This window comes from Apodemus sylvaticus, chromosome 3 (assembly GCF_947179515.1).
Source record: "Apodemus sylvaticus chromosome 3, mApoSyl1.1, whole genome shotgun sequence".
NCBI classification, from domain to species: domain Eukaryota; kingdom Metazoa; phylum Chordata; class Mammalia; order Rodentia; family Muridae; genus Apodemus; species Apodemus sylvaticus.
This window is the reverse complement of record NC_067474.1, coordinates 5,326,369-5,349,271: the sequence shown is the minus strand read 5'-3', so window position 1 is coordinate 5,349,271 and position 22,903 is coordinate 5,326,369. Positions and strand designations below refer to the sequence as shown.

At 44.1% G+C, this 22,903-nt stretch overlaps 1 protein-coding gene across 1 annotated transcript in view; it reads left to right on the top strand.

The window, feature by feature from the left end:
* Rdh10 (retinol dehydrogenase 10) overlaps positions 1–22,374 on the top strand; it is a 28,303-nt gene extending 5,929 nt beyond the window's left edge. The window contains exons 3-6 of the mRNA XM_052175927.1: positions 17,964–18,062; positions 19,011–19,156; positions 20,881–21,012; positions 21,091–22,374. Of these exons, the coding sequence (XP_052031887.1) occupies positions 17,964–18,062; positions 19,011–19,156; positions 20,881–21,012; positions 21,091–21,214 (501 nt within the window). The 3' untranslated portion in view covers positions 21,215–22,374. The remainder of the gene's footprint in view (positions 1–17,963; positions 18,063–19,010; positions 19,157–20,880; positions 21,013–21,090) is intronic.
* Positions 22,375–22,903: the final 529 nt, after the last annotated feature.

Sequence of the window (22,903 nt, the reverse complement as noted above, 5' to 3'; positions counted from 1 at the left end):
CTTCCATTCACTATTTGTATATTCCTTTGTTTATTGCCGTCTTGTTCCTGCCCCCTGTGTATCATCTTTCCTTAGTACACTATGCCTACTACTTGGTGTAAGGCTTTGGTAAAAGAGAGCTGTTGTAGACCACTGTGACTCACTCAGACTGGATGCGTGGCAGTCATCTTTCCTTTTCCCTGTGACTCGGGCCTCCAGGAGAGAACCTGCATTTGCAGTGGATTGTGTCCTCCGGAGCCAAGTGCACTAGGCAGGCTTGGCAGGCTCTTCGACTGCCTGTCACAGTTGGCGCAGCCCTCTGGTCAGCATTGGCATTAACTTTTAGAGTCTTTTGTGCCTAGCAGATCTTCCAGGAACCTTCTCCTGGTCGCCGGTCAGGAAATGAATGATGTGGGGTAGGCTTTAGGGAGCTGTGGAACCAGATCGAGGAGGACAGGTGCACATTGGAACAGAAGTCATGGTCTCAGCAGAGGAGAGAACTTGAAAACACACCTCTGTCCTACCAAGTGACAAAGAAGCAGGGCCTGCACAGCGCAGCCTCACACTCCCCAGATGATCAGCTTAGCTTTACAGTTTCTCTAGAGCAGGAGTAGAGTCTGTTTCTGAGCCAGAGTTTATCTATAGGTCCTTTTTGACCAAGGGACTGGACTGTGTGGCTTTTATCAAAATGGCAAACTGATCCCTGATTACGCAAAAGAGGAAAGCAAAGGTGTTCAACCCCAGGCCTTTTATGTGCAGAAGAAATTTTCCATGGTAAAGGACTAAATCTGTCAGATAGCTAGTCAGTAATTTACTTCTATTGATATGGTAGTCAGACAAGATAATTGGTAGTTAATTAATAGACCACTTAACTTAAAAGGTTTCACAGTTTTAAAATACTAATTACTGAATTCAGCATTTATCTATATCCAAATGTCTGAAGTCTATATAGTTAAAATCCATCCAAGAAAAGTGAAAGCCCACCAGCTAGGCCAGACTTAAAGGCAGCACTTAAAGACGTTAGCACGCTGCCATGGTACCTACTATCTCAAGAATAGTCCCTGATCATTAGCATTTTGAGTTCTTATGAGATTTACTGGATTTTGATCTTATATATGTATTCCTGTATTCTCAGACGAGAGAAATATTATAGTTTTGCTTAAGCTCTCTTAGGCTTAGAATTTTAAATTTTTTATTTCTAAAGTACTCATAAAATTATTTGTCTAATGTTTTCTTCTCCATGCTATAATATTATAAAACTAGATCCTTTATAGAATATCACTTTCCTCTTTTAGGATAGCTGCTGAAAGTGTGAGTTTGTAACCTGTTTTTGACAGGATGCCAGAACTGGCTTGTCCATGCGCGTCCTGTGTGTAAGAGTATGTAAGCATAGATAGGAGCACTAAGGCTGAACTGAGGTCAGAGGTGCCGTTCCTTGTCAGAGTCTGTGGTAGTTGAAAACTGACAAAACATCTCTCTAGATTGGCAACTGCTTGGAGACAGGCAGGTCTGTGTTGTGTACACAGAATGAGATCACATGCTCAATGAAATCTGAATTTCTATATTTGATACATTACATGTGGGGCCCAAATCTATTCCTCCTGAGCATCACAATTTACAACATGATTTAATGTACTTCACATCACTGGTGTAAGCAAAGAACAAGATGCTATGTCATACACAGAGAGTGTCACTTCATCTTTACTGACTGTGTGGTAATATGTGCCTGTTTGTCAGACTTGTTAAGGAAGCACTAGGTAGCATGCACCTTGAGTTCTCAGCTGTCTGGGCAGTTAGCAGTGCTCCTTCAGTGCCTGGTGCAGAGGGAGGCCTGTGTTCTCACGGAATGGGAATGCACCCTCGACTACCTACCTCCTTGAGAAGCGAGAGATTCCACCCTTCTTCCACCTTAGCTGTCGGCTCCTTAGTACTGTGTGTTCACACCATCCTCACTGGCCTCGATCTAACTGGGTGATCTGGTTTGTGTGCTGCCCTCCTGCTGCTGCTCTCTTCTCCTGTCCGCTTGAGACTGAACTCACACTCACTCTTGTTTCTAACCCTGGCTGAGTCACCAGGCTTGGCAGCCGCTGTCTCTCCTGTGCCCATCACTGGTCAACAAGTTCTTTTCAGACACATCTGGACTCATTATGTATAGTTCTGTTATCCTCTCTCACCTAGACACTGAGGAGCCTCTGGGCGTCTTTCCCTGTGTTCTTTGCTGTCCAAACCAGGGTTGTCTAAGTAGTACTGTCTTAGTCAGGGTTTCTATTCCTGCACAAACATCATGGCCAAGAAGCAAGCTGCGGAGGAAAGGGTTTATTGAGCTTACATTTCCACATTGATGTTCATCACTAAAGGAAGTCAAGACTGGAACTCAAGCAGGTCAGGAAGCAGGAGCTGATGCAGAGGCCATGAAGGGATGTCTCTTACTGGCTTGCTCAGCCTGCTCTCTTATAGAACCCAAGAGCACCAGCCCAGGGATGGCACCACCCACAAGGGGCCCTCCCCACTTGATCACTACTTGAGAAAATGCCCTACAACTGGATCTCATGGAGGCACTTCCCCAACTGAAACTCCTTTCTCTGTGATAACTGCAGCCTGTGTCAAGTTGACACACAAAACTAGCAGTACAATTGGCCCCTTGTCAACTTGACACACAAACACATCATTATTAAGCCTCAACCCTTACTTTCTTAGTCATCCCCAAGATCTAAATTACTTTAAAAGTCCCACAGTCTTTACATATTAAAAGTTCAATCACCTTAAAATCTCCAATATCTTTAAAATTCAAAGTCTTTTAAAAATTCAAAGTCTCTCAACTGTGGGCTCCACTAAAATACTTTCTTCCTTCAAGAGGGAAACATATCAGGGCATAGTCACAACCAAAAGCAAAACTCAAACTCCAATGGTTCAATGTCTGGGATCCAACTCACAATCTTCTGGGCTCCTCCAAGAGCTTGGGTCACTTCTTCAGCTCTGCCCTTTGTAGCATACAGCTTGTCTTCTAGGCTCCAGCTGCCTGTACTCCACTGCTGCTGCAGTTCTTGGTGGTCATCACATGGTACTGGCATCTCCAAAACGCTGCTATCTTCCACTGTAATTAGGCTTCACCAATAGCCTCTCATAGGCTCTCTTCATGGTGACAAGCCTCTGCTCCTATGCATGACCCCTTCAAGTCCTGGGCCATCAATTGCAACTTCAATTGCAATTGCAATTGGTGAAGGAGGCTACACCTTCACCAATGGCCTTCCATGGCCTCTCACTGTGCCAAGAGCCTCAGCTGCTCTTCATGACCCCCTTCATGCCTTCAAAACCAGTACCATCTAGGTGACTCTTACACAGTACCAAGTCCAGCCACAGCACAAAATACAACTGTGGCTATCTCTGGAACACACTCTCTGTGCTCTCAGAAAACACTTCCAAGAAGATTTCATCTCAGTGATGCTGGTCTCCTCTTAATCACCACTAATTTCTTAGCTTCAGCTAACCAGCATCAATAGTCCCAGTAACACAAAGGTTTGCTTTAGTGGTTCTGGTATCTTGTTACTCACAGCTAATTCTTCAGCCCCAGCTAACCAAAACCACAAAATCTTCACAATCAAAACATGGCCACTGTAAGAGTATTTAATCTTCCCTCTGAAATTTCACAAGCCAGGTCTCCATCTTTTGCACTGTTCTTAACATTGTCTTCCAAAGTCCTTCCACAATCCTCCCCCAAACATGGTCAGGTTGTCCCAGGAATACCCCACTCCTGGTACCAATTTGTCTTAGTACCAATTTGTATTCCTGCACAAACATCGTGACCAAGAAGCAAGTTGGGGAGGAAAGGGTTTATTGAGCTTACACTTCCACGTTGCAGTTCATCACTAAAGGAAGTCAGGACTGGAACTCAAGCAAGTCAGGAAGCAGGAGCTGATGCAGAGGCCATGGAGGAATGTTTCTTACTGGCTTGCTTAGCCTGCTCTCTTATAGAACCCAAGAGCACCAGCCCAAAGGTGGAACCACCCACAAGGGGCCCTCACCACTTGATCACTACTTGAGAAAATGCCCTACAACTGGATCTCATGGAGGCACTTCCCCAACTGAAACTCCTTTCTCTGTGATAACTCCAGCCTGTGTCAAGTTGACACACAAAACTAGCCAGTACAAGTACTGAGTTTGAAATGTTCCTACTTAAAACTTGTGTGGCCATATTGCTCACAGTCAGATATCAGAGGTGGTTTGCATGGTGTCTTGATCTCTCCAAAACCGATTTCCACCTACCTTCCCAGTTTAGTACCTACTATGTCCTCTGATATGGTCTCAACCTCAGTTGGACTAGACACCTCACTGCCCTGAGAGAGCCTATAGCCATGTTTCCCAGATATGTTTCTACCACATGAGAAGAAATTGTTTTATTGGGAGACAACAGAAGGCCAATAGTTTTTGTTTCATTTTTTGGTTTGTTTGTTTGTTTTTAGTAAATGGTGGCTGGTGCCTATAACCCAAAAATGTAGGAGGCTGAGTCAGCATTGTCATGGGTTAGATGCCAGTCTGGGCTGCAGAGCTATTCCTTGTCTGAGGCAGGCAGACACATTATTGTGCAAGAGAAACAGACTGCAGATGTTTCCACATGGACCAAATAGTGTCTTTATCTATAAGGATGTCAGGCCCTGACGGACAGTTCCCAATTCTTGGTTCAAGGAATGACCTTGTTTGCTCATGAGGTGACTTAATGCTGTTTATCTCAATTTCTTGAAGCAAAGTTGATATTTGTTCTCTATCCTTTATTCATTATCTGCCCAAATAGAAATTCATCTAGAAGCCATGTCAGTGGAGTTAGCATTAGCCCGCGCTGATGCTAACTAACACTGAGTAGCTTTTTCCTGAAGCTGAATGGAGAGTGCCCTGGGCAGTCAGCAGTCAGCCATTGCAGGACACGCCCTGGGGCAGGGAGAAGAGATGCCAGTGTGGTAGTTAAACATTCAGCTGCCCACATTCTCTTTGTTTATTCTTTTCCGGTAAGTTTGCTGTTGCTCCAATTGTCTGAGAGCCATTCAAGATCCTTGGCAAATTCCAGTAGATTGATTCAGTGACCTTAGTGAATTAATTTAGTGACAGAAAAATGACTTGGAAGTACTTTAATAACCTTACTTGAGAATTGGAAGAATTTTAAGTAGGAATCCTTTTTATTTAAGGCTTTTCTTGGAATAAGGAATATTAATAATCACAGAGCCACCTAAGTTTCTGCTTCGGTTCTTTCAGAAACTAAAATTAATGCTCTCGAGTGAGGCAAGCAGCGGGTTTGCCTGTGTTTAGATCCTGCTCTGGGTGGGTGTTCAGAGGATGGGCTTCACTTGTTTCCTTGCTTGCTTTCGTTCTGTGTAAAGATAAGTAGTGGGCAGGGACTGGTGCCCAGAGCCATGCCTTGAGAAAGTCCATCTAACTGGAAGTCCTGAGAAACCAGAGCACCTCTTCATAGAAATGTGGGGGTTCCACACTGACCATGTGATAAGGTCAAAGCACAAGTAAAATGATTGTATAAAATTACCTTTGTAGATATGCTAAGTATGAATGCAAACCTTAAATTAATTGTGTTTAATCTTAGATCCCATCCCCAAGACACTTCATTCCGTATATGCAAATATGGAAAACTTCTAAACCCTTCTGGTAGTGCCAGGCATTTTGGATTAGGGAAACAATCTGTACCCAAGACCCCCCCCCCCAAACTGTACTTCACTAGAGTTCCACTAGGGGGTGTCATGGCAGGGCAGATTTGTGTCTTATTTCCTACAAACAACAGATTTTTCCCTAGGAGAAAGGACCTGTTGTTACTAATCTTTAGAGTATGTCAGGGGAAAAAAAAAATCTAACAACCATCTGAAATAGGGATCTACCACCTACCTCACTGGAGTGAGTTAAGTCCAGTGTTTGGCCTGTAATTCCCGGATTTAGACTGAAATATGTTAATCTCATTTACTTTAATTAGTGATTTCTTATCTCAAAGGGTAATGCAGAAAGTTAGTTCTTCAAGTTCTTCAGAGGCTTGCCTTCCTCACTTCCGTCAGCCCGCCTAGAAGCTCCTCTCAAACAGCCTTTCACAACAGCATAGTTAGAAAATAGCTCAAGGATGGACACCTGACTCTCTCTCTCTCTCTCTCTCTCTCTCTCTCTCTCTCTCTCTCTCTTTCTCTTTCTCTTTCTTTTTCTCCCTCCCTCCCTCTCTCTCTCCCTCCCTTCTTCCCTCCCTCAGAAGTTGGTAGGTAGCCTGAGAAAATGTCCCTGTGTTTCCACTTAACCCTGCTGGTAGAGCATGGCCTCAGGGTTCAGTCGCCACTGCCCGTGACATAGCTGGCCGACCAGTTTCAGTGACCCGGATCTCTGGGTGTCTGCAGGCGTCCACATCACCACTCAGAAGGCTCTCCCACACTGGAATGCTGGCCTGCTCTACTTGCTGAGCATGGCCTGGTCATGAATCCCTTCCCTCCTTTTCATGACATTTATACGTTCACACCTGGTGGGTCCCATTCTCCTCAAAGCTCTGAAACTAAAATTGCAAGGGCAGGGGAATGATCCTAGAAGTACCAGCCCTGGACTGAAGGCCGCTACAAGGTTAACCAGAAAGGCCAATTACTGGGGAGTGCTGAGTGCTACCGACTCCGCCCCTTACTCAACAAGGCACTTAGTGCGCATTCACATTTGCAAACAAAACCCTACTTGGTCTGTGAAGCTTTCCAAGATCACACAAATGGGCTTTTGCTGCTTGCATAAAATGTGAATTTCTTGCTTTTCCTTCAAATACTGTAGTGCTGGAATTTTTGAATATTAATGAGGTTTGGTTTCTTAGTGTTATTCTAAGCAATGAGGCTCAAAATAACACTTCCCAAATCAGTGTAACTAGGAAAATATTTGTAGTGTAAGTTACGTAAACACGTGGGTATTTTGAGGACAAGTGAAACTTAAAATTCAAAGCCTCGATTTTCCCACCTGCAAATTGTAATTAGCATATTGCTCCCTACTGAGTTCTCAAGGACTTTTAAATGGGATGCTTCTAAGTTCTCTTGGGGTAAGAAACATGAAGGATAATTAGTACAATCAGTTATTTAAAATACTTCTGTACAGACTTGTAGCAAAGTATTTTTAAACCTGGATTCAAACATTTTGGTTCACATTTAAAAGTTGTTTTCAGTTCTCAGTCCTAAAGGACTGAGAAAAAGAATTAGAAGAGAGATGCCACTCTGAAGTGTTTCTGCTGTCCCAGCAGCCTCTGGGATTCTGGAAGAAATGGAGACAGTGTGTGAAACAACTGCTCAGCAGCACGAGCCAAAGACTTCCTCTGGTGTTCACATTGTTGGGTTTCAACACAGAGTATGGGCTGGTGCTGTGTGGAGGGCAGGGAGGAGGGGCAGCTGTACATAGTTAGAACCAGGAATTGCAGGAACTTGAAGAAAGAAACAACAAGCAACCCAGCCAAAAATAGAGAGCACTCAACCAAAACAGCCTACAAATATATCCGTAATGAACTTCTGTCCACTCCCTGGCCTTTTTATATGGCATTTAAACTGACAGTCTTCACAAACACTCATCTTCCAATTGAGCCTTGCTGTAAGTTTGAGTTAAGTAGCACCATTATCCCTTCATGGTGGATAAAGCAGCAGTCTTAAGGTCGATCATGAGACTTCCTTCAGGTCTTATACAAGGCTGGCCGTGGGCGGGCAGGCAGGTGGTCGGACCCAGACCCTCAGCCGAGAACAGCAAGTCATGGCGTGTGAAGTAGTTACCCCAACTAAATGTTCAAAGCTCTGTGTGGTGAGGAGATTTCCCTGTGACTCACTTACAGTTTTTGCCCTGTGGTATAATGTAAAAATCTTCAAATGGGATATTTTTCTTTATTAGCATGGTAAGTTTAGCAATAACTGATTATCCCTAGCTAATATCCCTAGAAAGTTTGCTCTATAAATTAGACATGCATATAAAATTCAAACTTGAAGGATCAACGTCAACGTCTGGAATTGTATTCCAGAGTCTGGCTCTGGGCCTTTTTCTGTGTTTCTGTGATTTCCCATGGTCTGTGGTGGAGGTGGCCAGCACCCTGGAGAGTCAGTATGATTGCACCCTTCATCACCAGCTTTAGTCCTTCACTTCCTGGCTTACGGCAACATCACTAACTGGACCTGAGTGGGCAACACGTGAAAAGGGCTGGGGGGGGGGTGGGGGGGGGACATGAGCAAGGCCCTGTAAGTGCTTGGTACAGAATTTTAATCACCATGGGTTGAGTTTGTTTCCTTAGCTCCTGGGAAATGTAAAAATCTTTATTCTGTTATATAAGCATCTTATGGGATAAGGATCCCAGATGGCTCTGTAATCACACCATTTCCACCAGCTGACACCATTGCCCAAGCATTAGACTTGTACAGAGGCAACCTTTTCTTAGGTGGAGCTTTCTCATGGGCTCATCAGAGCACAAGCTGTGGTTGACTTGCTCTAAGGAAGGCTATAATGTGGAAGAGGCTCTTATGGAGATCAGAGGCCAACCTGAAGTGTCTATCCAAGCGGCTGAGTGTGAGCTTCTCAGGCTGCTTCAGTCTGTCTTGCCACAGGAGCTCAGGGATTACAGACACACACTACTGTGCCCAGTTTTACTCAGGGTCTGGTGATTCTAACTATCACACTCGCACAGCAAGCAGTGTGTCTACTGAGCCCACCCACCCAAGAATCATTTACTGTCTGTTTTTCAAAGGCCTACTATATGGCCTAGATTGGCCTGGAGTTCAGTATCTTCAACCTCAGCCCTTGAGTGCTGAGACTCTAGAAAAACACTAAATACCTAGCTTGGTTGGTTGGTTGGTTGGTTGGTTGATTGATTGACTGATGGTTCAGCTCTAGAGTCTGAAAGGGCAAGTCCATGGTGTCCTTGACCCCTTATTTCTCCAAGTCACTGTTGCCCACTGCTGTAAGATTTGTGGCAGAAAATGAAAAGCTTTGTTGTTTCTGCATAGAACTGAACTGAACATGACCATGGCTTGCTAGCTCCTAGCCCAGGGCCTGGCACCACGTTATCTTTTAGTATTGCTCCTTGGTGAGGGACGTGGCTCAGTAGTGAAGCATTTACCTAGTGTGCATGAAATTGAACTCCAACACTACCTCTCCCCCTCCACACACAAATACCCATACACATACACACCACACATACACCACAGACACCATACATACAGCACACAAACACACTACTCACACCACACATACACACACCCACACACACACACACACAACTTTATTGTTGTTTTGTTCCCAGTTGTGTCATCAGCATTATTGTCCATCATAGAGATTCCTTACCTATTAGTAAAGTGGTAGCATAAAACTATAGAAACTAAAAGTAATTAGGTATTGAGTACAAATTCATAGGTGCTCTTTCAGCACAGAATGTATCTCTAATATTAAGAGAAAAATCATTCTGGTTGTATATAGAACTTGATTTACTCCTGGCTGTGTTCCTCAGAGAACGGCTCCCAGGAGGCATCTTTGCCTTCATGGGGCACATGTAACCTTTGGAAACATTGTTCCTGTCAGTTGGTGAAGCCAGCATCTAGTGAAGAGAGGAGAGGTGTCCCTCTAAAACACTACACTTTCTGTGGCCCTGAGTCTGAGACAGTCTGTGTCATAGCACTACACCCCCTACTTCTCCTAACTGCAGTCACCTGGGGAATAAGCCCCCATGGGAACGCCGGCAGAGCTGGTGGTACATAGCCATGGGCATCAGGAAAAAGCCTACCAGATGGTTCTAGTATATGGCAGGATTTGAGAACTACTGTTTTATAGGAAAAGGTGGTGTCTAACATTCCAGAAGATAAAGAAGTGTTTATTTTTGTTTTGTTTTGAGCAGCACCTAACTAACACAAGAACCATAGGTGTTTCACAAATTAACCCCTTGATTATACTTACCCTGTGTTAAATAGAGAATTCTTTTTAAAGACTGGCTGTAAACACATTAGAAAGCAGTGAAGAATTTGAACTATTTCCACTTGTGTATTACAAAGGCTTATGGTCATGGAGCAAACACGGGCAGACACATCCTGCTGCTTGCAGTGGCTAAGATGGCATCTGTGTGCTTGTGGCTCCTGGTCCCTAATGCAGAGCCAAGGTGTCTGCCCTTCAGAAAAGCTGTCTTTTTTATGGATTCTGGGAAGGGATAAAGCGGGAGATACAGGCATTGGCAACAGCCTGCCACTCACCGGTGAATGGCTGCAGTTTTCTGAGTTATTTTCATTATTCCATAAGAGTTATTAAATAGATGAGGGCCCATGACTGAGAGCCCTTGGACCTCTCCTTTGATCATCTAGGGAGTAGTGGGGAGTTGAGAATCAGTATTTCCAAACCCATGTTCTTTGTTTCTTATAACTCATGGGACTGCCATAGATTCAAGTACAAGAGAAAAAGTGGCAAGTGGTTCTCACATAGAGACTTTATAATTTTTAATAGATAATAAGATATGAACACATGTTAAACTTGTGGAAAGGTACAGCCATGACAACAAATAAATATTTAATGGGTTGATGACCAGATGCTGGCAGCTGCAATAATAGAGTGGATTCCTTATGGAGTCATTTACGAGAGGCTGAGGTAAGGAGCCCTGCAGCTTGAGGCTAGTGTGTGAGTGCTTGAAGCCAGGGTGGTGAGGAATGTGTGACTAGAAAGTAGAAATCCTAGATATCTCCTTTTGTATCACAAATGAGTCTATCAAGCTACAGAGGGTGGGTAAGTAACTGGAACTTGTGGGTTCTGGATTTCAAAGACCAGTATGCTTTCCCAACAGATGAAGTGTTAAGTCACCTCCTTCCTGATCCCTCTGCAGATCAATTCCTAAAGTGTAAGCGAATGTTGGTATCACGTCTTCTGCCCAGGGCTAGATTCACCCATCTCTAACAGTGGGAAGACAAGTTAATGAAGCATTTATTTTTGCTGAATAATTCATGGTGCCATCATCGAGGTGTTCATTTGAAAAGCTGAGCTTTTATTAGCTTCTTGGTTGCAGGGCAACTGTAGTCTTGTGCTCGTGTGTCAAGTATTAACTGCTGATGCTGTTCAAATTTAAGCCATTGCCTATAGCTCCACAGTCATGTTTGCAATACTGGTACAAATGTGACTCTCACGGCACTTGCTTCTGTATTTAAAGCAAACAGTGTGCCTCAGTTTAGTGGAAATTAAGATGTACATTTTGTTAAGGCTAAGAGAATAGTACAATACCAGTGCCTTGGGGTTGTATTGCACAATTATTCTGAGACCTTTCTGCCTCTGCCAGTTAAGACAGGGAGCATAGACTCTCAGCAGCTACATGAACAGCAGGATCTGTCAACTGCATCTAAAAGAATTAACCAGTAAATTCCTAGCAAATATACTTTATCTCTCAATGGAAGGTATTTTTGTAATAAAGATTGCTTTTGTCAAATAGCACTTGTCTGTGGACAAAGTTATAAAGCTTGATCGTTCTATTTATTAAGCAGATACCTTCAAGTCTGTAAAATTCATAGTATTCAGCCATTTATTTCAATAGGTAGAGTGTAGGGTGCTACCATTTGTACTCTTTGACCATATTAGTGACTTATCCTATTAGTCTTCTTCACACAATTAGCTACATTTCTAATGCCTTAAAAAGTTTTCCCTGTGCTGGAGCGATGGTTCAGCGGTTAAGAGCACTGTCTACACTTCCAGAGGTCCTGAGTTCAAATCTCAGCAACAACATGGACAGATGTAATGAGATCTAATGCCCTCTTCTGGTGTGTCTGAAGACAGCTACAGTGTATTTATATAATAAATAAATCTTTAAAAAAAAGTTTTCCCCAAGGGCAGGGAAGAAAGCTTGCTAGGTAAAGTGCTTTTGTGGACCCATGTTCAGAGGCCAGGTGTGGCCCACATTTGTAATCCCAACATTGGGAAGATAGAGCCAAGTAGATGCCTGAAGCTCACTGGCTGCTTAGCCTAGCCTTATTCATGGGACCCTGACAGACACAGACACACACACACACACCACACACCACACACACACACACACACACACACACACACACACACACACACTTTTCACTGTTCAGTCATAGTTTTCGAGGAACAGTGACCAAAGCCTCCCAGGAATGCCACCAGATTCCATCATAGTCTTGTAAACAAGAAGAATGTTCTTTTATTGGGCCTGATAAGTACTCTGGTAACAACATGGTAGAATGAGAAAAAAAGGGGGCAGGGGCAAGGTATTTGTGATTGTTAGGACTTAGCATTTCTGTGTGACCGACATCTTTGCTCAGTGGATTCTTGGTGGCACTCCTTCTTCATGCCTTCTCCCCTTCCCTTTTACTTCTTTCCTCCCTAAATTGTATAGCATGCTGTCATTTGGAGATCTGAAAACCCTTGACTATATTTGTCAGTACTATTAATCCATTTCCTGCCATAATTTAACTCACAAACCAGTTTTGAAATGAGTTTCTACTCTTCTTTGAATATTCAACTGAGAGAATAATACTTTGAATTTTTTTTTTTTTGAGATGTCTTTTCTGAAATTGTACCTAGAATGGTCTGGCAAATGCACAAAAAAATGTAATGTGAAATCTTTTCTTCTTGAGAGAGATTAATTTACCCCTTAGTGTCTGTGAACCTGAAGTAGCTCGGACCTGTACCTCCACAATGGGATGCCTCTCCACACCCAAGAAGTCAGATGTCACTGGGCCCCGCGTCTCTTCTCAGCCCTTTTGGTTGAACCTAATTTGTCCTGACACTGCAGCTGCAGGCCCCATGTGGCCCAGGCTGTCATTAAGAGCACTGAGAGCAGTCTGGACAGCGGCTGTTGGAAATTAATCTGGTGTAAATGTGGCTTTCAAAGATTCTTCAAGCTGTGGCATGCCGAGTCCCTGTGCTGTCGCTTGCCCCTCTGTCAGGAAGGCCCTGCTCAGGGTAAACGGGACCTTTACAGTCCTTGCCAAGTGCCCAGAGCTCTCTGCAAGGGAGCCCTGAGGAGCTCAGCTGTGCAGACAGACTGTGTGATGCCAATGTTCATTCAGTGGGCCGGCCTGCTTCCTTCCTTCCCTTTCCTTTTAATCAACCACTATTCCTTAGCTGCCAGCAAGTTGTGGTATTTGAGATTTGTGATAAAATTAATCACAGATTATTGAAGTTCTGTCTTTACACTTTACAGTGTGAGCCAATTATTAAAGAGCTTTCATTTTTTACAAATGAGTGTGTATTTGGGGATTGGGGTAGGGGAGGCGGACAAACACTAAAGTGGCCTAGTATCTTTCCAGTTCTAAACACACTGAACTCCCTTGTTTCAAGTAAGAGTTGTTGGTATTGTGACCAACTGGGCCTTCTCTCGTGAAGCATTAGATTTGCTCCTGCTTTTCCTTACAGACAGATAAACAAGAAGGTAGACGAAGACAACAGTTGTCTGATTGAAGTCAGGATCTAGCAAGCCTTATCAGATACCATGGGCATCAGCCAGCTAACAGTGCTGATGCTTTCAGCCATCCTGCCTGAAAGACCTATCTAGACTCTGTCGCTAGAGGGGACTTAGCGCATGCTTGGCGGTCAGTGGTCTCTGAGAGGCCCCTTTGCGATCAGACGTGGGGCACATGCTTGAGGTCATACCTGAAGGCACTTAGGTGTGAAGCTCCAGTTTGCCTCATCTGTACCTATAATGACTCTGAGACAAAGGTAAAGATCGTGAACCTCAGCTTGAACTGACTGGTGTCATGGCAACTAGCACTTCACCTTTTGCTGGTCCCCACCTCACACATGCCGCAACATTTGTGCACATTAATAATTCATTGCAAAGTGCAGGCTTCTTTGTGCTGTCAGGCTGTGTCAAGGACAGAATACACTGTGTTATCTCAGGTGCCATCTAGCAGAATGTAGAGGGCAAGAACTATAAGAATGGAAAGCCAGTCAGCTTACTTTTGAGAAGGCCATGTTTCCTAGTCACCCATTTGCAGTACTTTTCTTACAAAATAAGAGTTTCTTACCAAGTTTATTTAATAGTGTACATCATTCCTCAGGTGAGTTTGCCTGTGGCAAGCTGTCATTGTCCTTATCCATTCAGGCAGCAAGGAAATGGTTAACAACCATTGTGCAGGTCGGGGAGCTGCATCCACCTGGAGTGGATTCCATTGCCTCTGAGTTGTCCCTGCTTAGCAAACCAAGGCCTAGTAAGAGTTTTGTGTAAGTGACAGGACACCTGCAGGCTGACTGTGAGGCCTCAGGTGTTTTCACCTCTTAGTGTCAACAAAGACACGATTGTAATGGGCATCATCAGGAGTCGGTGTAGTAATTTCTGGCTTCAACTACAATTGGACACTTTCTAAGCAAAAAAATACACAAAGGCCCATTCCATTTCCTTTCTACCAAGGTGTGTGCCTGTTAGGTGGAGAAAGCGTATGCTTTCAGTTGGCATTGGCCCACTGTCACTTTAAAGATTAGAACTAGACAAGGTTCAGATCTGGACAGCACTCCTCCCATAGCGTACTACTAGCCACTCAGATAATTCTCTCCAGCAGTGTGCTCCGTGCACACACGGAGGTGTTAATTATATGGCCATATTCGGACTGCTTTATTTCTGCCCCCCTCTTAAAAACAAAGTAACTTCACTCTCCAGACAACATTGCAGGTGGGTAGGATGAACTGGGGACACCAGAGCATAATTAGACCCAAATCACATTGTTTTGATACTGTGTAGCAAGTGTGTTCTGTGCAAGGCAAACTTTTAACTGGCTTACATTTGATGTGCAGGTAAATGTAGAATTCTGCTTAAAGACAGGAATGTAGGAATGGGACTAATTCCTGTCTCACTAATTGCTACTTAGCCAGATTACATAGTACCTGCAAATAATATATGTTGAGGAAATACTTATTACTTGGATATGTTAATGTCACCAGACTCCTTTCTGAAGGGTGGAAGGAACATTAATCAGTTTCAGAACTTTGCAACAAATTATTGTTGAAAGCTAGTTACAAACTTGTCAATATGCTGTTACCTGCCTTTGCTATGTACTGGGCCCTGGGGTGGTTGCTACAGACTAGGGGTCTCTAGACAGGACCCTAGTCATGATCCTTGTCTGTATCTCACCTACTCTGATAGATAGGTTTTCAGTCTGCTGCCCACCATAGCCACTTACACAAGAGGATCTGATTGAGATCTTGCTGATTTTTAGACTGTATACGGTTTCTTAGCATGTAGTGTCAAGTCCTTGTACAGTACTGCAGTAAGAACTTCTAAAACAAAAAGGTAAAAGGGCACCAGATTTATCCCTGTCTTTCAACACTAGGCAAACTTAATATAGACAATCCCTCTCACTCAGAATGGTTTGACTTAGGCTCCTTTTGCTGTTGATGTTTTGATAGTATGTTCAGAAGGACTGTGCCTTGAACTCTGATCTTTGTAATTGCTCTGTTCTTGTGCCCAGCTGACACAAGTGATCTGAGCACACAAGAAGTGAGCTAGGATAAACAGTAGTGTCCAGTAGATTTGGGACAGCAAGTACCCTTTCAGCTTATAGTGAGGTTATTGGTAGGCTCATAAACCCTTGCAAGTGACCTCAGATGAACATGAAGAATACATTTTCCTGGAGCGGGGAGATGATCAGTTGGCAAAGTGCTTCCTGTACAAGCATACGGTTTGGGTTTGGGTCCCCAGCTCTTGCGGAAAGGCCAGCTGCAGTGGTGTGAATGTGCCACTGCGGGGTGGGGGAAATGGGCGGAGCGCACCTTCAGCCTGCCTAGCCAGTCAGTAAGCTCTGGCTTCAGTAAGAGGCCCTGTCTCAAACACGGAGATGGAAAGGCAGTAGAGGAAGACACCTGAGGTTGGCCTCTGGCGTCTGCACCATGTTGACCTCTCGCTTCTGTGCACACTGTGTGCACCTTAACCAGCCCTGCACTGATTCCCATGTGCATATAGAGAACATTCACACATCTATAAAGGTTTTAAATGATCAAAGCTAAAATACAAGCTTAGGCTTTTTACCAAACCTAAATCTTAACTGGATGTTTAGAAGATGTAGAACTCTTTAAGACTTTATACTATTTTCTACTTTAGTTTGGAATGTATATGCTCCTCTGCAAACTACTTTATCTCGGCTCTGTGACATAGCAACCACATGTAGATTTTAGAGCCTAGAAATGACCTGAAGTACCAGTTCTTTTGAAGTATCAGGCTGACCAAAGTAGTATTGAATCATAACTGCCCTGCTCCTATTTACAAAGAAACACAGTGGAATGAAAATGTTGGTGTTTCTGACAGCAGTTTTGTGCTGGCCCTGTGCGGTATGAGAGGGTGAACCCCAGTAGGTGAACTGCAAGGCTGCCTGATCTGTGTCTCTGAGCTTGTTGGGACAGTCAGACAAGTAACTATAAAAAAGGAGGATCAAAATACCAAAATATAAGCTGGGCGGTGGTGGCACACAGCTGTAATCCCAGCACTCTGGGAGGCAGAGGCAGGCGGATTTCTGAGTTCGAGGCCAGCCTGGTCTACAGAGTGAGTTCCAGGACAGCCAAAATCCAAAAAACAAAATAAATAAATAAATAAAAAACCCTAAGATATATAATGATATATTACGGTGAATGATATACACTACAACTTTGAGAAATTTAGATAAAGTTAAGCTGGTCTAGAATACTTTTAGACAATATGACCTGGCTGTACTTGAGTGATGTGCATGCTATATCTGTTCTGATATCACATACACAAAGATGAAAATATCTTCCAGAATTATCTGAATTTTAAAAATTAGTAAAGATATTAATAGAGATTCCAGTGATATGAAGTATTTAAAACTCAGTTTAAAACTAAATAAATAATATTATCCTTTAGGTAGAACAGGGCCAAGGGCAGCTGAGAATGAGTTTGGCATGGGTTCCAAAGTAGGACGCGGTGCCTTGTGACAGTCCAAGCAGCGGGCTGGAGAAGACGCCGAGATGCTTGTCGAGCAGGCATTTGGCAGCTGCTCCATGAAGTTGAGCGTGGAAAGCTTCAAAATTAATGGCACCACTGTTTTTGATCTTGTACACACGGGTTATCCAAACACTAGAAATCCATGCTCAGACTTGATACTTTAGCCAGGAAAGTGTCTGAAACGGAACGCAGCTCTTCTTCAAGTAGGCTGTGTAGTGTTTTGTCTTTTAAGTTCATAAATCCTGGGGACCGGCACTGACAGTAGACCATAACTCAGCAGTAGACAGATTACTCTTTGCTGCTTTCTTTTAAGAAGCAGGTTATAAAACTGTTGGGAGCCTGGTGGGATGGTTTATAGATCATCTTAAGTAATTCGAAGGATTTTTGTTTAAATAAAGCCTTGTGTCTTGAAGACAGGAGACAGGGGTTTAGTAAGAAGCCTTTGCTGCCCCTGCCTCTGCCACCCTGAGTGGGTGGACTTGGAGTGTGACCCCCAGAGTGCCCCAGGTGCCCAACAGTATGGCACTTACATCCTGGCTCTAATTTTTCACTGAAATGGTGTTCTGTGCTTTATAAGTTTATGTTCTAAAATACCTCATCTACTGCTAGTCCACTTTGACTGTAAACCTCAGGTGCCAACAGAGTACAAGGATGGCTCTCCATTCACTGGAGTGTCACCATGGAAACCAACTATGGGGGGCACTTGCTGGTAGGTAGGCTGGCAGTTGCTCACAGACCCCAAAACATGGCTGAGCAGAAAGAGGCCTCTGGCCCAGCAGTGGTTCAGATCCACTGGCCGCCGTTGCTTGAAAGGTGATAAAGAGCCTTCTCCTAATGACATCTCTGGACACTCCGCGCCCTTGGGTTACAGCCTTGTTGGTCCTGCCTTATACTAAGCCTCGCAGGACAATGACATGGCACTGAATTAACCAGACACTTAAGGAGCCTTCTGATAGATGTTGGATGTTTCTAAATGAACTGGGAAATGTAATTTTAACAGCTCAGAGACTGTTCTGTGATCCTGGATTTTAGAGGAGATGTTGACATGTCAGTTCTAAAGCCTGCATCTTACTTCTTTCAGACCACTAAGGCCTTTCTTCCGACGATGCTAGAGATTAATCATGGCCACATTGTGACGGTCGCGAGTTCCCTGGGACTGTTCAGCACTGCTGGAGTTGAGGTTTGTCAGCTCAAAAGCATTTTTCTCATTCATGCCGTTTATTTTCGGTGAGCACATCACAAGACCTGCTACCACACCTTCTTGTCAGCTAATGGTGCTTCCCTCCAACACAGGACCAGCTCTAGAAAAGGACAGCACAGTCCTCACAGAGCCGTTTTCCTTAGCCTTGCTGATGGCTAAGGCACAGAGTCCAGAAGTGAGGATAGATAAGTGAGGTCAAAGGCTCCCATTCTGTTTTGGTCAACCTGCCAAAAGTGAGCTGCCTGCTGCTAGCTCATTCGGTATGTTCACGGCCAGTGGCAGGTGCTGCCTGCTGCTACAGACCTGGGTTGTCTGACCCATTCTCCACTGTGTCCAAATTATAACATTGTTCTGTAAGACTTAGCTTACAGAAGCCTAGAAAATTAAAAACATCACTTCTTGCAAATATGTAAATATTTCCATATCATATGCTTTTAAGTTCTAGTTCAAGTTCAGAAGCTGTGGTACTTTTGCCATTTTAACTTCAGATCAGAATAGCTTATATCCCCAGTTAGACTTGTCTTTGTTCTTTGTGCATTAATGTAAACAAGTAGGTTTTTCAGTCTCCTCTTTTAAACAAAAGACCATTTGTAAATTTTCCAGGCACTTCAAAGGGAAGCTCCCTGCATTTTTTCATTCCAGTCTTTTAGCTGTCGTAGAACCCTTTTCAGTGACTTCCCCCAAAGAAACATGATACTTGGTTTATGTGGCAGAAAGTATTCTTAAGTTTCTGTCATTGCCTGGAAAGTGTTGTTTCTGCTCTGAACCACATCAAATAGACGTCTGTCCTTTAAGACAGCTTCCCTCTCTTTGCTTCATTACCTATAACCTTTTATAATAAACACCTAGCCAGACAGGACCAGGACGCTGCAGATTGGATGGAACGTGCAGAGACTCACCCTTTCTGTTCTCTCTTTTCTTGCTCAGGATTACTGTGCCAGTAAATTTGGAGTTGTAGGTTTTCATGAGTCTCTGAGCCATGAGCTAAAGGCTGCTGAAAAGGATGGAATTAAAACAACTTTGGTTTGCCCTTACCTTGTAGACACGGGCATGTTCAGAGGCTGCCGAATCAGGTCAGTGGGAACCCCGTCTTCTTACTGATACAACAGTAACATCAGGACGATGTGTGGAGGTCATCTTCAGTCAGCCAGCCTTGTACTTGAACTGTTAGTCGACTTTACCTGCCTTAGTAGGTGTGGTAGCACACATCTGGAATCAATAGCACTTCTTGGGGCAGAGGCAGAGGCGGGAGCAGGGGCAGGGAAATTGTCACAAGTTGAAAAACAGACTAGTCAGTCTACAAGGTGAGTTCTAACCAGCCAGGGCTACAAAGTGAGACCTAGCTAGAAGGAAAGGCAGCTAGCCTGTGGTTCTCCTGTTCAGGTCTGTAATGAGATCACAAGCAAGGGTTTGAAGCTGTGCCGCGCCCACTCAAGCTTGCCGGGGTTACTTCAGAATATCAGGCAGCATGGGTTTCACTCCATCATCGTCAGGAGGACCCACAAATGTCCAGAATTTCTCTTAGATGCTGTGTCTGTCCTCAGGGTCATTTGATCTCGCTGCTATTATGATGGCCCCAGAGGGAAAGTCCTTAATGTGACTTTAATCTGGATATGAAACAGTGTCACCCATACAGAGGATTAACATGTCTTCTTAAAGAGACTGAATGTCACACTCCAGATTTAAAAGCTTTTTCCCCCCCAGAAAATGTGTATAGCTAGATTCAACTTGGTTAAGACAAACCGATTTAGATTTACTAACAATGAAGTGGAATTCCCCTCACACTGGGAATGAGGCATATGGGAATCTAAACACCTCAACACTGGCTCTCAGGGAGGAACACAACTGTGACTCAGCAGGGACACTTGTGAAGACTTGCTGACTTGAGACCTTTGCTTGGGTGGATTTGCAAGGCAAAGGACAATGAACAGGACAGCCCCATTTGTTGGGGACTGTTGTTTAGACTTAATGAGCTGAACAAGGGATGGAGAATGGTTTGAGTCGTTCATTCTCCAGCTGGCAGTAAGTCTGAACTAAGCTTTAGGGCTTGGACTGTGGCTCCGGACTGGAGCTGAGCCTGTGCAAGGCCGGGCCTGGGTGGGATTCCCAGCTTCAACAGGAGCATGAGGAGAGAAACGAAATGGAAGTCTGGGTCTGCCTAGTATCCTTCAAGAATGCCTGTGTGCCTGGGATGTGTTAGTTTGGTTCTGGGTGGAACCTTTGCTGGGGTCCTGTTTTCCACTTAGTGTAGTGGCAGGCGAAAGCAACGAGTAGTAAAGGGTGTGCCATCGTTATGTTTTTAGCACACGATTCAGTGAATTAGAAGGTGGTCCTTTACCTCAGAGACTCCTTAGAATACAGTTTAACATCCTCAGCCCGCACTGGGAGGTGGGTCTCTGACAGCCCCACACTGGAGACAGGGCCTTGGCTGCGTATGCGCTGTCTCAGTCCTCCTGAAACAGAAAGCTGTGCTGCCTGCTGGAGTTTAATGTTTGCGATAACAAAGTACCTTTCTAGTCAAAGAGACAAATCAGAACAATTGAAGTTTACCTTATAAGGCATCTCAACGATCTGATCTCATTGTACAGGGAAGCCAGCTACTTTGGCATATTTTTCTCCTACTTTGTTTACTAGATAATACAAATGGAGTTTGTTTATAATAGGAAAATGTGAGGCAGAACAAAAATACCAGCAAAAAACCGAAGTGTTCCAAAGATAACGTCACAGGATTTTGGAGTATTGTTAGTCTTCCATCCTGTGTTAATTCTAAATTTCATTTTTGAATGTAAATTTTCAGAAAAGAAATTGAGCCCTTTTTGCCGCCTTTGAAGCCCGATTACTGTGTGAAGCAGGCTATGAAGGCCATCCTCACTGACCAGCCCATGGTCTGCACCCCCCGCCTCATGTACATCGTGACATTCATGAAGAGGTGAGTGAGGCCCCACCCGCCGGCCCCACCCCAAGTGAGCCTGTGGCTGGCCTGTGCTAACTGTTGTTTCCTTTGCAGCATCCTTCCTTTTGAAGCTGTGGTGTGCATGTATCGATTTCTAGGAGCGGACAAGTGTATGTATCCCTTTATTGCTCAAAGAAAACAAGCCACAAACAATAATGAAGCGAAAAACGGAATCTAAGAGTGTTTTTGTGCGGAGTGCCGTTTCTATCAGGATGGTCGTCCGTGCGCGTCGAGCAGTACTGACAGTCTGGATTCTAACCCATGCCGACTCTTTTTTTTTTTTCTAATCAACTTTTTAAAAAATAATAAAGTGTAAATTAACTGACTAGTGTGCTTGAAAACTGTGAGCTTGGGTTTTTGCCAATGGGGTCTTTTTTTTAGACAGGGCCCTAAAAATGAGTCCAATATTTAGACAAACACTACGTGACATCATTATTTTTTTAATGAGCAGAAAGTCTAGAAATGATGACCACAGTCGTGTGTGTATCGGTCTGCTGGGTCCCCACAGAACTGACTCACTCGTTATCACGGACACCCAGCCAGCTGACCCCTCTGCAGTCAGGACTGGCAGTGAGTGCCGCCGTCTGCGGTGCTCTCCGTTCTTCTCGTGCAAGGCTGGGTGGCTTGTTCATGCTCTCTGTGGATTTTTTGATGTCAGTTTGAGCTCATCGCAGTCTGAGCATCGCAGTGAAGACCATATGTCTCTTTCTTAAACTTACAGTGACTAAATATTGAGTGACTTTTAAGTTCAATCTCTGAAATACTAAATTAAATGTTTAGAGACCTGGTTAATCCACATGGTTGTACATTTTCTACCTGTGAATTTTGCTGCGTATAGAAAGTGCCCTTTCCTCACAGAGCTGCAAGCTTGTATTTAGGGGAGAAGGGGGGACCTTGTCTACAGGACATAGCAGCGCCACAAAGATAATGGGGATTTCTGCATTAGAAAGCCCCCGCATTTGTGCCAGCTCTGATTGGTGTGGGGAGCAAGTCTTATGTGCAGTGCTGCGGAAGGGCGGAGACAGTTCTTAAAGGTTTGTTCACATTGTAGAACAGCAAGTGACATTTTTACAGTATTTTTTGTAAAGCAAACTATTTTGTGCCTTGAATTTGATATATGTGTATTAGTGAAACATTGTAAAAGTCAATTTCTACCTCTGTATCTACATGTGTACCATCCTCTTGTAAATTACTATGAACTATTCTGTGATTGCTTCTGTTCGTTTGTTCTAGGATGTCTTGTTTAAATAGTGACCAATGTTTAAGGCTGTTAAAATAAGCCAACTTTTACTAATTGGCACATTTTCTAAAGAACTGATTAAATAATTACATAACTGACTGTGTGGTTATTAGCTATCAGCCGCATTATAAGGAAAAGCATTGTGAGGTTTCCCCTTATCCTGCTTACTCGAAGAAAAGTGTTTGGATGGGGTCACACTTGGGGTGGGTTTCACATACGCCAGTCTCTCGTCTCATCATCTGCCTATAGTAGGTACTTCCCCAAGAGCTTGTTTAGAATGGGAAGAGAGAACAACCCCCCCCCCCCCCGCCTGTATTAGTGTGGGTGCCACTGTTACCCCACTCCCTGTATTAGTGTGGGTGCCACTGTTACCCCACTCCCTGTATTAGTGTGGGTGCCACTGTTACCCCACTCCCTGTATTAGTGTGGGTGCCACTGTTACCCCACTCCCTGTATTAGTGTGGGTGCCACTGTTACCCCACTCCCTGTATTAGTGTGGGTGCCACTGTTACCCCACTCCCTGTATTAGTGTGGGTGCCACTGTTACCCCACTCCCTGTATTAGTGTGGGTGCCACTGTTACCCCACTCCCTGTATTAGTGTGGGTGCCACTGTTACCCCACTCCCT